This window comes from Littorina saxatilis, linkage group LG5 (assembly GCF_037325665.1).
Source record: "Littorina saxatilis isolate snail1 linkage group LG5, US_GU_Lsax_2.0, whole genome shotgun sequence".
In the NCBI taxonomy this organism is placed as follows: domain Eukaryota; kingdom Metazoa; phylum Mollusca; class Gastropoda; order Littorinimorpha; family Littorinidae; genus Littorina; species Littorina saxatilis.
The window spans coordinates 18119264-18133875 of NC_090249.1; the positions used below are offsets into that span (position 1 = coordinate 18119264).

Below are 14612 nucleotides of genomic sequence, written 5' to 3' on the forward strand. Positions count from 1 at the left end.
ACTCTGCGCAGGTGTAATTTGCCCCTAAGGTCATCACATGGCTGTGCGTGTACTGGTATCGTATATCATTAAATGTCGGTAATGTTAGTCTGGGTTAGCTGAGCTCCGGCCACATGGTGTATATTATGCCAGATGGTTTTTTTTCACGAGATGACGTCAACTTAAATGACGTAGTAGCAAATTATGAAAAAGGCAAAAGTGAGGCGGTGTAGTGCTAAAAAAATAGATTAGCGGGCGATGACGTCGGGATAGAACACGTGACAGGACAGATAATTCAAGCGTGTTTTGCGACCACTTGTACACACTTACACTGACTGAGTGAATGCTTTCAGCGACTCGTGTTTCTTTATAGTTATTTTTGTAAGAGTTTCCTATTACATTATTACTCGAAAACATTCTTGTTCTCAACATTTCTCTGTGGAACGATTTGTTTTCCTTTTTTTTTCTCAATGTTTGTTTCAATTTACGACTTTGAATTGTTACTTTTAAATTGACTTTACCATGATATTACGGGTTTGAACAAGATCGAACATACATTTTTCAAGCGACTCACTATCTTGATTCGTTTATTGGCGTGCTATTGGATCATTGTGATTGACAGTCTTTATTTTTATAGACTGACTGTGCGCATAATCACTCGTGTTAATTAAAAAGACAGAAGACGACCCAAACATGACTCATTTTTTGTTACATTTAGTCAAGTTTTGACTAAATGTTTTAACGTAGAGGGGGGAATCGAGACGAGGGTGTGGTGTATGTGTGTGTGTCTGTGCGTGTGTGTGTGTGTGTGTGTGTGTAGAGCGATTCAGACCAAACTACTTGACCGATCTTTATGAAATTTGACATGAGAGTTCCTGGGTATGATATCCCCGAACGTTTTTTTCATTTTTTTGATAAATGTCTTTAATGACGTCATATCCGGCTTTTCGTGAAAGTTGAGGCGGCACTGTCACGCTCTCATTTTTCAACCAAATTGGTTGAAATTTTGGTCAAGTAATCTTCGACAAAGCCCGGACTTCGGTATTGCATTTCAGCTTGGTGGCTTAAAAATTAATTAATGACTTTGGTCATTAAAAATCTGAAAATTGTAAAAAAAACAAAATATATATAAAACGATCTAAATTTACGTTTATCTTATTCTCCATCATTTGCTGATTCCAGAAACATATAAATATGTTATATTTGGATTAAAAACAAGCTCTGAAAATTAAATATATAAAAATTATTATCAAAATTAAATTGTCGAAATCAATTTAAAAACACTTTCATCTTATTCCTTGTCGGTTCCTGATTCCAAAAACATATAGATATGATATGTTTGGATTAAAAACACGCTCAGAAAGTTAAAACGAAGAGAGGTACAGAAAAGCGTGCTATCCTTCTCAGCGCAACTACTACCCCGCTCTTCTTGTCAATTTCACTGCCTTTGCCGTGAGCGGTGGACTGACGATGCTACGAGTATACGGTCTTGCTGAAAAATTGCATTGCGTTCAGTTTCATTCTGTGAGTTCGACAGCTACTTGACTAAATGTTGTATTTTCGCCTTACGCGACTTGTTAATCACTCAAATCAACTTGACGCTGGATTACGAGCGCGCGCGCGCGCGCGGCCACGTAGGAAAGCCGTGTTCATGCGTTCATCAACCTTTGAGTTTGACAGTAATCCCACTAATCTTCTTCGCTTTGTTGAATATGAAGCCGCCATTATATCACTCGGTGTTCTACAGATGTAATCTTTGATCCATGCACATGCAATACTCGCGCGCACGGAATGTATTCACAGTATAGTCGCCGGCAATTGTTGCAAATTTCAAACACTCTCAATTGGCAGGCCCAACGCGGAACTGAACAGGGCAGAATAATAGTCCCGCAGTGAAAACAAAAATCCTTGAAAATATTTAGTCATCACGTGAGTAAATAAACCATTCTAAAGACAACAGTTGTTATTAACAGAACTGCAATAATTACACACATATAAAATACTTCGGTGTATTTTGAATGATAGTATTCTTCAACGTTTGCTACGATTCAAACGAGTCTAGTGTAAACAGCGTGTGCTGTGACGTCACTGATCTCGATGGGGCAACTGCCAACTTGCTGACTCGCGCAGTGTGACTCGCGCTCGCAGCGTCGGAACATTTTCCTCGCGCGCTGTGTTGGAACGAAGAGGGAATTCCCACTTTTATCAGGGATGAAAATTCTCCGTTTTTTCCGACTTTTCCGATTAGTTTCAATGGGCCATCCGATTTATTTGTGCGATTCCGGTTTTTTTACAGTACGGTTTCTGTTTAAAGACAAACAGTCTCATCCTTCTCAAACAAAATGGCGAGCGCGAAAGTTCTCCAACGTGACAAGGATCGAGTTCCCGATTCATGCTCCAAGAACAAATTCCGATGGGATTGGATGGACAAACACATCGATGATGTTCGAGTTGGGAACGTTATCCGAAAATTGGACGAGGAAGGCGTGGTGAAGTGCGTGTGTTGCGGAAAAAACATTAAGTATGGTCAGGCCTGAAAGTCTCGGTCATTGTTTTTTGAGCGGGCCGAGACTAGTTGGCAGTCGTGTCGTAGATTGTTGACACTCTCTCTCCCTCTCTCTCTCTCTCTCTCTCTCTCTCTCTCTCTCTCTCTCTCTCTCTCTCTCTCTCTCTCTCTCTCTCTCTCTCTCTCTCTCTCTCTCTCTCTCTCTCTCTCTCTCTCTCTCTCTCTCTCTCCTCTCTCTCTCTCTCTCTCTCTCTCTCTCTCTCTCTCTCTCTCTCTCTCTCTCTCTCTCTCTTTATTTTGCACCCACTGACATTTTTTTTCCCGGGGCAGCATGCCCCTGGACCCCCCCCCCCCCCCCCCCCCCCCCATCCTAGTAGTCTGAAAGTGATATAAAATTCTATATATATATATATTTCATGACAATACCAGCTTGTTGTAATCCCTTTTTAATGCCTGAAAAAGAAGTAGATTTGCTTTCAAATGAGCACCAAATTGCTTCATTTTGTATGTATTTTGGGGCCATGTTTGAATCCAATTTTAAGGCTCAGATAGCCCCAGATTGCACCAAATTGCACCCTTGAAAAAAAAAATGTCCGGGGAGGCATGCCCCCGGACCCCCTAGAAATCTTGGCGCTTCGCGCCTGCGAAACTTGGCGCTACGCGCCTTCGAATTTTTTTTCAGTTTTTTTTTTCCCTTCAGTTTTCATCCCTGTTTTATCCCATTTCTGTCGAAGTGCAAGCTTGTTTCCCAGAGACTAAGGGACGGACCAGGTCTATACCACTTTTTTCCCATAGCTTTGACTGTGGGAGTTCTGTGGGATGGGAGTGGGCCCACTCTCCCATCCTCTTCCCACTTATTCACCACTGGGAAACCAATGGGAATTCAATATATGCGTGTTACTTGGGCTAATGCATGTAATTGGGAACTGTACGTGTGCCTGTAACTAACATGTTTTATAGTGTAACCCAGTTGAGAGGGACAAAAGAGTGGTTTTCTTTACATGCACCATGTATCTGTCACCAGAGGAGGTTACATTCATATTTACAAGGCCAAAATTCTTCATGAAATAAAGCCTTGACCCCCAGCGTTATTTATTTCCTTGAAACTCATTCTTCCTTGAATGGATTGCCCGTTGTCAGAGCCTGAACGACGAGGAGGACCTGATCCAGGCGGCCATCACGGACATCACCCAGCTGTGTGCGGAGAACGTCATCCTGTGGGCCCAGTTCCTGGAGGTCGCCACGCTCCGCCCCGAGGTCCACACCATCCTCGCCAAGGAGCACCACAACATCAGGGTCAGTGTCTGCTCAATCACATAGGTACTTCTTTCAGTAGTCAGGCATGGGATTTGTGTGCACCCACACCCCCCCCCCCCCCACACACACACACACCCGACACCAGCACCCACCCCCCTCTCTTCACCATCCTTAACATTCAACAGCCAACTGAAAGAAGAACGGGAGTCTTTGATCAATTAGGGGATTTTAAAATATGGGTTGTACTGCAGCAGTGCTACTTCAAGGTTTATTGAAGTGTTCAGTTCTGTGTAAAATATGCAGTTGATCCAAATTCTCTGCTTATGTAGAAATGGATGATTTGTTACTGTTGCCGTACCTAGAAGGGCATCAAGCAGTGAATAAAGTGGAGTTTTCTGTGCAGGTGCGGAGGTTTGCAGAAGCCTTTTTCACCATGGAACACCCCAAATCAGGATGTCTTTCCTGTTATGATCCTGGGTATGTGACTCGCTTGAATTGATGGCAATGTCTCTACATTCATGCATCTTATTTCACCTTATAGAAACTCTGATTCTTAAATGTCACATTATTTACAATGAAAGACATATTGTGTTTAATTTAACATATGCAGCGATTTTTGTGGTTGTAATAGAGAGTAATTGATTTTTTGTTTGTTTACAAATGTTCATCAAGTACATTACTGTTTATAATTTGTTTATTTGTGATTTTTGTATGACTATTTTTGTGAAGCGCTTAGAACTATGTCAAGATTTGCGCAATATAAATACCCTCATTATTATTATCATTAATTTTTGCAATCATGTGTGTTTGTGCAGTGTTCACGGTCACAACGCCCTGGCAGCTCTAGTGAGGAACTCGGCGTACTTCCAGCAACTACAGCCACTGCCTGTGGAATGCGCAGACCTAGATGGCGACAACACCACCTTGCCAATCATCTTTGAGGACATCTACTATGACTCCTGGTCACTAGGTCAGCTTTTCTTGCTTACCAATGGTCTTGCTTAATGATAAAACATCAGCAGATGAAAGTTACTTGTTCGTTTCAGTGCTTGTTATTATTCTCTCGTTTCTGGAGATTGGTTCCACATAAATCTAACTTCCTCTTGTTGCACGTAGGTATAGACTTCTCAGCTTCTGGAAAACTTTCTAACCCAAGGCGACAGCAATTGCACCTCATTACTGAGAATGGGTGAGTAATATCCTTCTAAAATTCAAACAAATAAATGCCCAGAGATGCAGTATGTCTCCTACTTTGTGCATTGTTTTGTGGTCAACCTCTGTGGTCAGCTGCTGCAGTCTATAGCACCAGTTTCCATCTAAAGTGGGTTAAAACTGTCTAAAACAGTTATAGGTGTGTTTTTCTTTTCTGTTGAAGCAATACGTGACAAGCTTGATTTTGTCATCCTTATAGGTGGGGCGGCCTCAGGGGAAAGGCAGCCGGACACAAAGGGAGACTCCTCGCCCCCTTTGCACCCGGCCGACAGCCCCAAGCTCAGAGCCGACGCTCTGTCCTCCGGCTCCAACTCTTCGCAAAATGGAGAAGTAGCGGTGACCCCTCGACAGAAGGCAAGGGCAAAGAAAAACTTCATCAAGAACATCAAACCAGAGGCCTTCAAGCGCCCGTCGTCCTACTCGTGCACTGACGCCGAGAAGCTGGAGATCCAGAAAGAGGCTGGAAAGACGAAGCTGAAGGAAGACAAGCCAGTGATGCTGATTGGCTACAGCAAAGTGCCCAACCCCAACAAAGACCCCTCGCGGGTGGTCATGTTGGGGACCTACAAAGCCCCACTCAGCGGCGAACTGGTTGAGAGAGAGCGGGAGCGGCCACAGTCGGTGGCGTTTCCGTTACGAGCGGCCGGTAGCACCACTTCGGTTCTCTCGCGGACGTGCTGGGGTCGGGGCAGCACCGCTTCGCTGCCGGAGTTCTCTGACTTCTCGCAGGCAGGGTCAGCCACAGCCCCTATCGCCATCCCCCCATCCACACCAGAGGTAACGGAGGGGTCAGAAGAGGGGTCGGGGGCCGTGGACCCCAACAGTAACGATCTGGCTGAAGGTTTAGGACAGAAGCGAGCTGTGTTCAAAGCCAAACGCTCGTTAACCGCTCCTGTGGTAGACAGTGCTGAGAGTGACGTTTCTGCAGCCACTGTTGACAATTTAGGGAACCCCTCCTCTACGTCCTCCTCCCCCACTCTACAAAACTGCCTTACTACCCAGGACTCGCACAGCCAAGGAGAAAACCCTTCACCTAACTACAGCAGTATAGCTGAGGCGCCGGCAGGTTCTAGTATCACAGAAGACGTGTTATCAATATCTGCTGTAGACTGTAACCTCAACCAGGCCACCGCAGAAAGCAGCACAGCAGTCGAAACAGACGATGACGACGAAACAAACGTTGAGAACGGTTACGATGAATTGTTGGAGGGCGGGGGTGTTCAGAGCGGAAGCGCAGCCAGTATAGACTCTGGCGTCAAAGTGAGTGCGGGTGCGGACACGCCCTCCACTACCTGTGATAATCAGTCCCTCTCCTCCATGTCTGCACAGACTGTGTCGCGAGAATCGGGCATAATATCCGATGCTCCGCCTTGCAGCCTCGACGGGCTGTCGTTGGACATGCTGCCTGCAGCCGCCAGCACTGCCGATGGCTTGGCCATCCCTCTCACAGACCGCAAGATCACTGTCATTGAACTCTTGCGTGAGGAGTACGAACAAAATCAGCGTGAGAAAAGCGCGTCTGGCCCTCCGTCTATGCAGGTCAGTCCTGTTCATTGCCACAGGGCGTCCAGCGATACAGACATCATCCGGAATTTTGAGAGTTCCGAAATAGCGGGTCAGCGTGCGTCAGAAAGCTTGTTCGGACGGCCCAGGACTGCGCAAGGGTTGCACAGGGAGAGGGCTCGACTTTCGTCGTCGTCATCTTATCCGGAGTTGTCTCGCTGGGTGGAGCAAAGCGAACAGGCCCGGAAGCTTGTGTCTGCCGTGGGACACAGCACCGTCAAGTGAGTACAGTGAATTACCTCCCTTTTACAACTTTCAAGGTCTTTAAAGCCAGGCAGTCTTAAATTTGAGGTACATTTATAGAGGCTATGAACAGAACGTCTCAGAAAGGAGGGTGGTAAAAAGGAGGAAGTCTGAAAGAAATTGGTCTTGATAGGATGTTTCACAGTATTGGTTTTGTTGTGTAGAGTGTGTTGGTTTCTCTTCACTTATTGTGTTTTTGATCTGTCAATTTGTTTTAAAGTGAAGCAACATTTTGTTCCTCCAGACCTGTTTACCCTTACTATTTTGGAGTAATATATTACTATTTTTTAGGATTTGGGGGGGAAAATACTCCATTTGAGACCAGACTACGATTTTAAGATGCCACTTCAAATTAGGTTTGTGTAGCTAATGTTGGCGTTTGTAACCACTGGTTTACTATTTTTGTCATCAGATTACTATTTTTTTACTTGACCATTACTCTTATCAAGCTTTGGGGGTAATAGGTGTGGTTCCTCACATTGATGCTACCATTTTGAAGTTAAATTATTTTGCAGCATTCATTCTCAAACACAAGCATCCAGTAAATAATGAAATTTAACTTTGACCACAACTAACTGATTGCTTGTCTCTTTCGACACTGAAAATTATTTGTTCTGTTTCATACTTGTTGTCGATTAGGCACAATGAACTTGGTTTCACATATCTTTTTCTTTGTTTATTGTCTATCCTACCTTTTTCCTTTAACCTGTTTTCTGCCAGTAAATATACAAAGCATTACCTGTATTTACCTGATTTGACAACTTACTATGTGCCCTTGATGTATAAATGAATACACCACACAAGCAAACATTGTTTGTTTGTTGTTATTCTTCTTCTTCTGTGTTGTCTCTTGAACGGTTTGTTGCCTGTTAAAGCAAGTTACCCAGGACTTCAGCTGACATCCTACAGGCAGCGAAAGGGTTGATTTCTTCTTTGTAGGACCGATTGGTTTATTCATCTGTGCCTTAACTCATCATTCATTCTTTGTGCAGCTTTGTGAACCTGAGAGAAACCATGAAGCTTTCACTGAACTATCCCGGACAGTTATACAGGTTTGTCAATTGGAAATGCTGGTTTTTAGTACAAAATGTTGGGCCTAAGTCGTTTTTCTCTCAGTTTAGATTCTCCTCGTGTTGCAGTTGCTTCCCTTTAGAGTAAAGCCTGACTCATATGATAGAGGAACAGTATTTCTTTAAGTTAATGATTGACTCTGAACAAATGTCTTTTTTAAGGCAAATTCAGACTGCTGCAGTTTGTTAGTGTGTTACTGTGTGTGTGCATGTGTATGCAAGCCTACATATATACATGTGTAAGTGTGTGTGTGTTATCCTTTTTCTTTTGTTTCTTTTCTTTTTTTGTTGACGAAAAAGTTTAGTGTCGACAAGAAAAAAATAAGTAGGTCGAATTACTGCAACCACAATTTTTTTTTAATTTTTTTTTTTGTGGGTGGAGGGGTTGCATGTAAAGGTAATTAATTGTGATTGAATATGTGTGCTTTACAGTGAATCCTCCTGCCTGGCATCTACACTGCCTTACCTGCTGACCCCCACAGAGTATGACGATGGAGAAGGCCTTCACCTTATCGTCTGTGTCCATGGCCTGGATGGTCAGTGACAGCAAACCCTTTCATACATTTCTGTTTTTACTGCTTTCTTCTTCTTCTTCTTCTGGTGGCAGGGAAAACTGTTTTAAACCCTGCTTAACAGATGACAGAGCTTTCTCTTGATATGGAGGGGCCCCTGGAAACTCAGTTGGTAGAGAACTGGACTTGTGATCTGCGGGTCATGGGTTTGAATGTGGGCTGGTACGGACTATAGGGTCAACTTGATGTGCAGACTCAGAGATGGTATTCTTGTTCCGCCCCCGTGTCACCACTGCGGTACGTGAAAGACCTCAGTCATTCTGCCACAAGTGCAGGTGGCTGATTACCCCCGCGGGTTTGGGGGAAGAATTTACCCGATGCTCCCCAGCATGTCGTAAGAGGCGACTAACGGATTCTGTTTCTCCTTTTACCCTTGTTAAGTGTTTCTTGTATAGAATATAGTCAATGTTTGTAAAGATTTTAGTCAAGCAGTATGTAAGAAATGTTAAGTCCTTTGTACTGGAAACTTGCATTCTCCCAGTAAGGTAATATATTGTACTACGTTGCAAGCCCCTGGAGCAATTTTTTTATTAGTGCTTTTGTGAACAAGAAACAATTAACAAGTGGCTCTATCCCATCTCCCCCCTTCCCTCCGTCGCGATATAACCTTGAATGGTTGAAAACGACGTTAAACACCAAATAAAGAAAGGTGGCTGATTACACCTTATAACACAAGCACAAACCTTGGTAGCGCAACCCTGTGCTAGTTTTCCACTGGGAGGAAGCGACCCGAATTTCCCAGTGATGGGACAATGAAGTCATGAAAATGAAAAATGAAAAAAACTATCTGTGATTGCTGTACTGATGTACTGTATGTTGTGTACACAGGTGCATTTATGTAGAGGCTGTATGTTGTGTATTGATTTGAGTCTGTATGTTGTGTATTAGTGTAGAGGCTGTATGTTGACACTGTATTGATGTAGAGACTGAATGGTGTGTACACAGGTAACAGTGCTGACCTGAGGCTGGTTCGGACCTACCTGGAGATGGCCTTACCTGGCTACAGGCTGGAGTTCCTCATGTCAGAACGCAACCAGGTACGATAGCTACCAACATCACAGGATTAGTAGATGCTGTTGGGATCAACAACGCTTGAAAATACAGTGTACCGACAGTTGTTTCTGGAAAACGTCGATTTTTGCACTTGTTTGTGACTTGTATACCTACACCTAGACACACACACACACACACACACACACACACACACACACACACACACGCACACACACGCACATGCAGGCGCACACACACACACACACACACACACACACACACACACACACACACACACACACACACACACACACACACACACAGAATAATACGTATGGTATTGAATGTCCATTGTATAAATGCCATTGTGTGTTGGTTGCAGCAAGACACCTTTGCCGACTTTCAGAAGATGACGGACAAGCTTGTGGAGGAAATTCTATTCCACATGGAGATCTACAGTAGCCAAGTGTCACGCATCAGGTAAGGAACATGTTTCTGCTTCATGTTGGCTTGTGAAGAACAACAGTGACTGTGCGCTAGAAAGAGAAATAAATGTTGTACTCACATTAATATGAAGGTAAATAGACAGCTGGACCTATTGTGACAGGGTGACGCGGTAGTCTCCCCTTCACAGCAGGCTCTGCAGAGTTGTCTGCCGGCAAAGAGCGCGGGCTATTTATTGTAGCATGACGATTTTTCTAAGTCGCTGGCTAGACACCTGTCAATTGTAGAGTTCTGTTTGTGATAGGGTCTGGCTGCTGCTGTCTCCTTGTACATATACACTTGGGAACCTTTGCATTTTTTAAAGGGCTATTAGTTATTTAGCTCTAAACTCTCAACCCTGTTTGACTGGCTTTGCCTCTAAAGGTGATTGTTGTGCTTCATGCACTCGGTTACAGTACTATCAGTACAGCAGTCATGCCATCTTTCTTTAGAGCTCTTACGTCCCTTTGTGTCTTAGATCTTTAAATTATTTTTCTTTTGTTTCAGTTTTGTGGGGCACTCTTTGGGAAACATCATCGTTCGCTCTGCACTGACTTGCCCCAAGTTGACGCATTTACTGCCAAAGATGTACACCTTCCTCTCCCTCTCCGGGCCCCATCTGGGCGCACTCTACAACAACAGTGGCCTCGTCAACATGGGTGAGTCTTTCTTCTTTTCTCTCAGGCGCAACTGTTTTGTTTTCACATAATTACTTTGCCATACCTAATTTACACTTTGCTTTAAAAAAAAAAAAAAAAGCTGCCAGGCTGTGTGTGTGTGTGATTGTGATTGTGTGTGTGTGTTTGTGAGCGTGCATATGTGTGTGTGTGTGTGTGTGTGTGTGTGTGTGTGTGTGTGTGTGTGTGTGTCACAGTGTGTGTGTGTGTGTGTTGTTTGTTTGTGTTCATATCAAGGGAAGTAAGCCTGTGGGGATATGAATTGCTGCGGTGGTGAAGTTACCGTTCATTGTGCTTTTTTGTGGCAGGCATGTGGTTCATGCAGAAATGGAAGAAGTCGGGCTCCCTTCTGCAGCTCTCCCTCAAGGACACCAACGACCCACGACAGTCTTTCCTCTACAAGCTCAGCCAAAAGCCAGGTGGGTGAAAGTCAGCAATTAGTACTAGTGTAGCTCATCAGGCAAATTGCTCATATATATCTGCAATCGATGATGTTCCGAAATGACTCTAACTCAAATTTACTTCTGCTGCATCATTGACTCAAGGTGAAATTTCAACATAACCACTGATTTCACAAACTGAAAGGGTGCGTGTGTGTGTGTGTAACTATCTTTTGTCATGTAAGCCCAATTTGCCTGGTGTTTTTGTTGTTGTTTTGTGTCAGTTGTTTGTATGCTGTCTATGCTCCTTAGATTTTTTGTTCGTTTGTTTTAAAATGACATTGTAAAGCGCCTGGAGCCAATTGATGGAACTCGCGCAATAGAAAGTTATTCATTATTAGACAGCTTATTGTGGAAAAAACCGGCACGGTTGGCCTAGTGGTAAGGCGTCCGCCCCGTGATCGGGAGGTCGTGGGTTTGAACCCCGGCCGGGTCATACCTAAGACTTTAAAATTGGCAATCTAGTGGCTGCTCCGCCTGGCGTCTGGCATTATGGGGTTAGTACTGGTTGGTCCGGTGTCAGAATAATGTGACTGGGTGAGACATGAAGCCTGTGCTGCGACTTCTGTCTTGTGTGTGGCGCACGTTATATGTCAAAGCAGCACCGCCCTGATATGGCCCTTCGTGGTCGGCTGGGCGTTAAGCAAACAAAACGTCGAAAAAAGTTGACCTTTGTTTCAGTGTTTCTCATGGTGTTCGTTTGCATAATTTGAACTTGTGAACTTGATGGTGGTGTTTCAGTTCTGCAGTATTTCAAGCACGTCTTGCTGGTGGGGTCGTCCCAGGACCGCTATGTTCCCTACCATTCTTCTCGCATCGAGATGTGCAAGGCAGCGCAGCGAGACAGCAGCATCTTTGGTGAGTAATTCGCAAATTTCATTTGTTGGTTGTAATGCCGATGGTTTGTGTGTGTGTGTGTTTGTGTGTGTGTGTGTTCGTGTGCGTGCATGTGTGTGTCAGTGTGTGTGTGTGTGTATGGATGCGTGTGTGTGTATTAGCACTTTGTTTCACTATTCTATAAAAGTATGACAATGATAGTTTCAAGATATTGATTGTTGTGCTACTTGCACTTCTGTAAATGAAGTTGGCTCTCACAGATAATGGAGTTAGAGAAATATGGATGGGGTTTGGGAGATTGGTCAGAGGGGGGAGGTGCCGAAAAAAAGTAAATAAAGGTCTGGTGGATTAAACTTTAGCATTTAGAAATTATCATAGGTTCTTACTTGTTTGCTTATAATATTGTTGTTGTTGTTTGTTTTGTCCACTTAAAAAAATGTCACGATCCTTTGAAACCCACAACCAAGGACATTAGTAAAGTAAATAAAAATGTTCCCTCTTCCAACAGGCAAAGTGTACCATGAGATGGTGGACAACGTCCTGACGCCCATCATCCAGACGCCGTCCTGCAAGCTGATTCGCTACGACGTTTTCCATGCCCTTCCTTCCACCGCCAACACCATTATCGGTCGTGCCGCACACATCGCTGTCCTTGACTCTGAAGTTTTTATCGAGAAATTCCTCTTGGTCACAGGCCTCAAGTATTTCAAGTGAAAGTTGGACATTGTTGTTGTTGTTGTTGTATTTGCAGAGGTTCTGATTTACTGAGTGGATGGTAGATTTTGTTTGTGTGTGATGTTTTATCTTGGGTGTGAGTGTGCAGTGAACTTAAAGCCTCCTATGTGTTGCGAATATTGATGAGGTCCATTTAAAGGTGTCACACGGGCCACAAGTATTTCAAGTGGAATTTGGCGTAGATGTCTTTTGTTTGGAGTATTTCAAGTGGAAGTTTGACTTTGGCGTAGAAGTCTTTTGGTTGGACAATTTTTTTCGTTAATGAATGGCAGTCTTAAAAAAATACTGTGATGTTTTAGCGTTAGACAGTGTGGTTGTGCAATGAACTATTCCTGCTATCTGAGGCAGATATTATTAGTAAGGTTCAGAGACAGTTGTTTTGTGAGTAGCATTAATTGAGATCTGGATGACCTTTGTTGCCAGAAAGTTTTGAATGTATTCCTTTTAACCTGAATGGCATTTTACGCTGGCAAGACTAGGGAGGACTTAAAGGGAGGGGTTCCACTGTATCTATGAGAAAAGGGCGTTTAGAATTGTGCGGGCAGGCATGTACATGTGCTTTCAGCAAGCGCTGTTCAAGGCGATACAGTTGTCAGTTATTGTCAAAAGCAGAAAATAATGATGTGTGTCTTTTGCTGGAAAAGATGAAGGAAATGTGCAGTATTTTTGGGTTGCAATATTTAGTTTAATGTCAGAAAAAAATGTCTCGTTTTGGTAGTTATAATTACGTTGCTGATTTAGAATGGAAACTAGTATTGACAAACAAATGCAATATTTTTCAAATGCAGCGAAATGTGTGTGTAAATGCTAGTACTCTATGTGAGTGTGTGTCTGTGCGTGTGTGTGTCTTCATGTGTGTAAGTTGAACACTGCACATAAATTTGGAGGGGAATGCTCCTTCTGGTTATTCATTCAGTCTGAATATTCTATTGTATTTTATTACATTGCGTTGTACATTGTATTGCATTTCATTTCATATCAGTATTGGTTGAGGTCATCAGATTATTTTTCACATCGGTCAAGTACATGATTAACATACTAAAAGGAGAGAGAACAAACATCGGTCTTGCACAATGGAGAAGATCTTAACCTTTGGTCAGATCAGAAGGTGATATTGCACAATTCACATTTTTATTAATTAATAGACGATTTTCGAAAATAACTCCGTCGGGTTTGTATGGGCTGTGGAAGAATTACCTGTTCTTTCTTCTCTTCTTCTTCTCGATCGCTCAGTCCTGTTCTTTCAAAACGGCAGACAAACTATGAAGGGATCTATCACGTGTTTCCGGCACACCCCTCACTAGTGATTGGTCCTTTTATTGTTTGTCTGCCGTTTTGGAAGAAAAGGTAACTCTCTCACGACCCATACAAACCTGATGGAGTTATTTTCGGAATTCGTCTATTAAGCACTGTGTTTTTGAAAGTATACTGGAGGCACTGAGTTGTGCGAAACAGGCTTGCTAACTTTAAATGGATGATTTATTTTGTGAGTCTTTAATCTGACAATTAAACCATGCTGATTTTTGACATATCATGCGCTATTATAACCCTGAACCATGGAAATAAAACAAGAGGGGCGTCAGAGGTTGCAATTCAGGGCAGCTTTCTTTTTAGCAGCAATTAGTGCTCTGGCTAGAGGAAAATTCGGTTACATCATTGTGCATTGGTTGGAAGATTTTTTATTATTCATTTCTGTTGTAGGGCCAAACAAAAATATATATGTTGGTTTATGGTAACGTGTCGGTAGGTCGGCCTTTTTTTTTTTCTTTTTTTTTCTTAAATCTAGTCAATTTTAAAAGAGGTTACGTCCCTTAGTCTCGGTATGGTTCGCAAAATATGCCAAAAGTTTTTGGTTTTTTTAGAAATGAAAAAAAAGTTTTAGGGTCGGCGGGAAAAAATAGGGTCGGTCGGGTTACCCTAAACCAACATATATTTTTGTTTGGCCTAAAGTGTTGTCTTGATCAAGAGTAAAAGGGTTATTTTGTGGGTGACTTGACTACATTCATACCTTGCCAATGGCTCTGTAAACATTGGAACCGCCCTGT

At 43.2% G+C, this 14612-nt stretch overlaps 1 protein-coding gene across 1 annotated transcript in view; it reads left to right on the forward strand.

Moving 5' to 3' along the window:
- LOC138966457 (protein FAM135A-like) overlaps nucleotides 1-14342 on the forward strand; it is a gene marked incomplete in the record, with an annotated part of 27362 nt that extends 13020 nt beyond the window's left edge. Inside the window, 12 exon segments of the mRNA XM_070338707.1 lie at nucleotides 3626-3781; nucleotides 4146-4219; nucleotides 4558-4712; nucleotides 5154-6738; nucleotides 7753-7812; nucleotides 8263-8366; nucleotides 9348-9439; nucleotides 9778-9875; nucleotides 10386-10537; nucleotides 10864-10974; nucleotides 11737-11853; nucleotides 12341-14342. Of these exon segments, the coding sequence (XP_070194808.1) occupies nucleotides 3626-3781; nucleotides 4146-4219; nucleotides 4558-4712; nucleotides 5154-6738; nucleotides 7753-7812; nucleotides 8263-8366; nucleotides 9348-9439; nucleotides 9778-9875; nucleotides 10386-10537; nucleotides 10864-10974; nucleotides 11737-11853; nucleotides 12341-12546 (2910 nt within the window).
- Nucleotides 14343-14612: the final 270 nt, after the last annotated feature.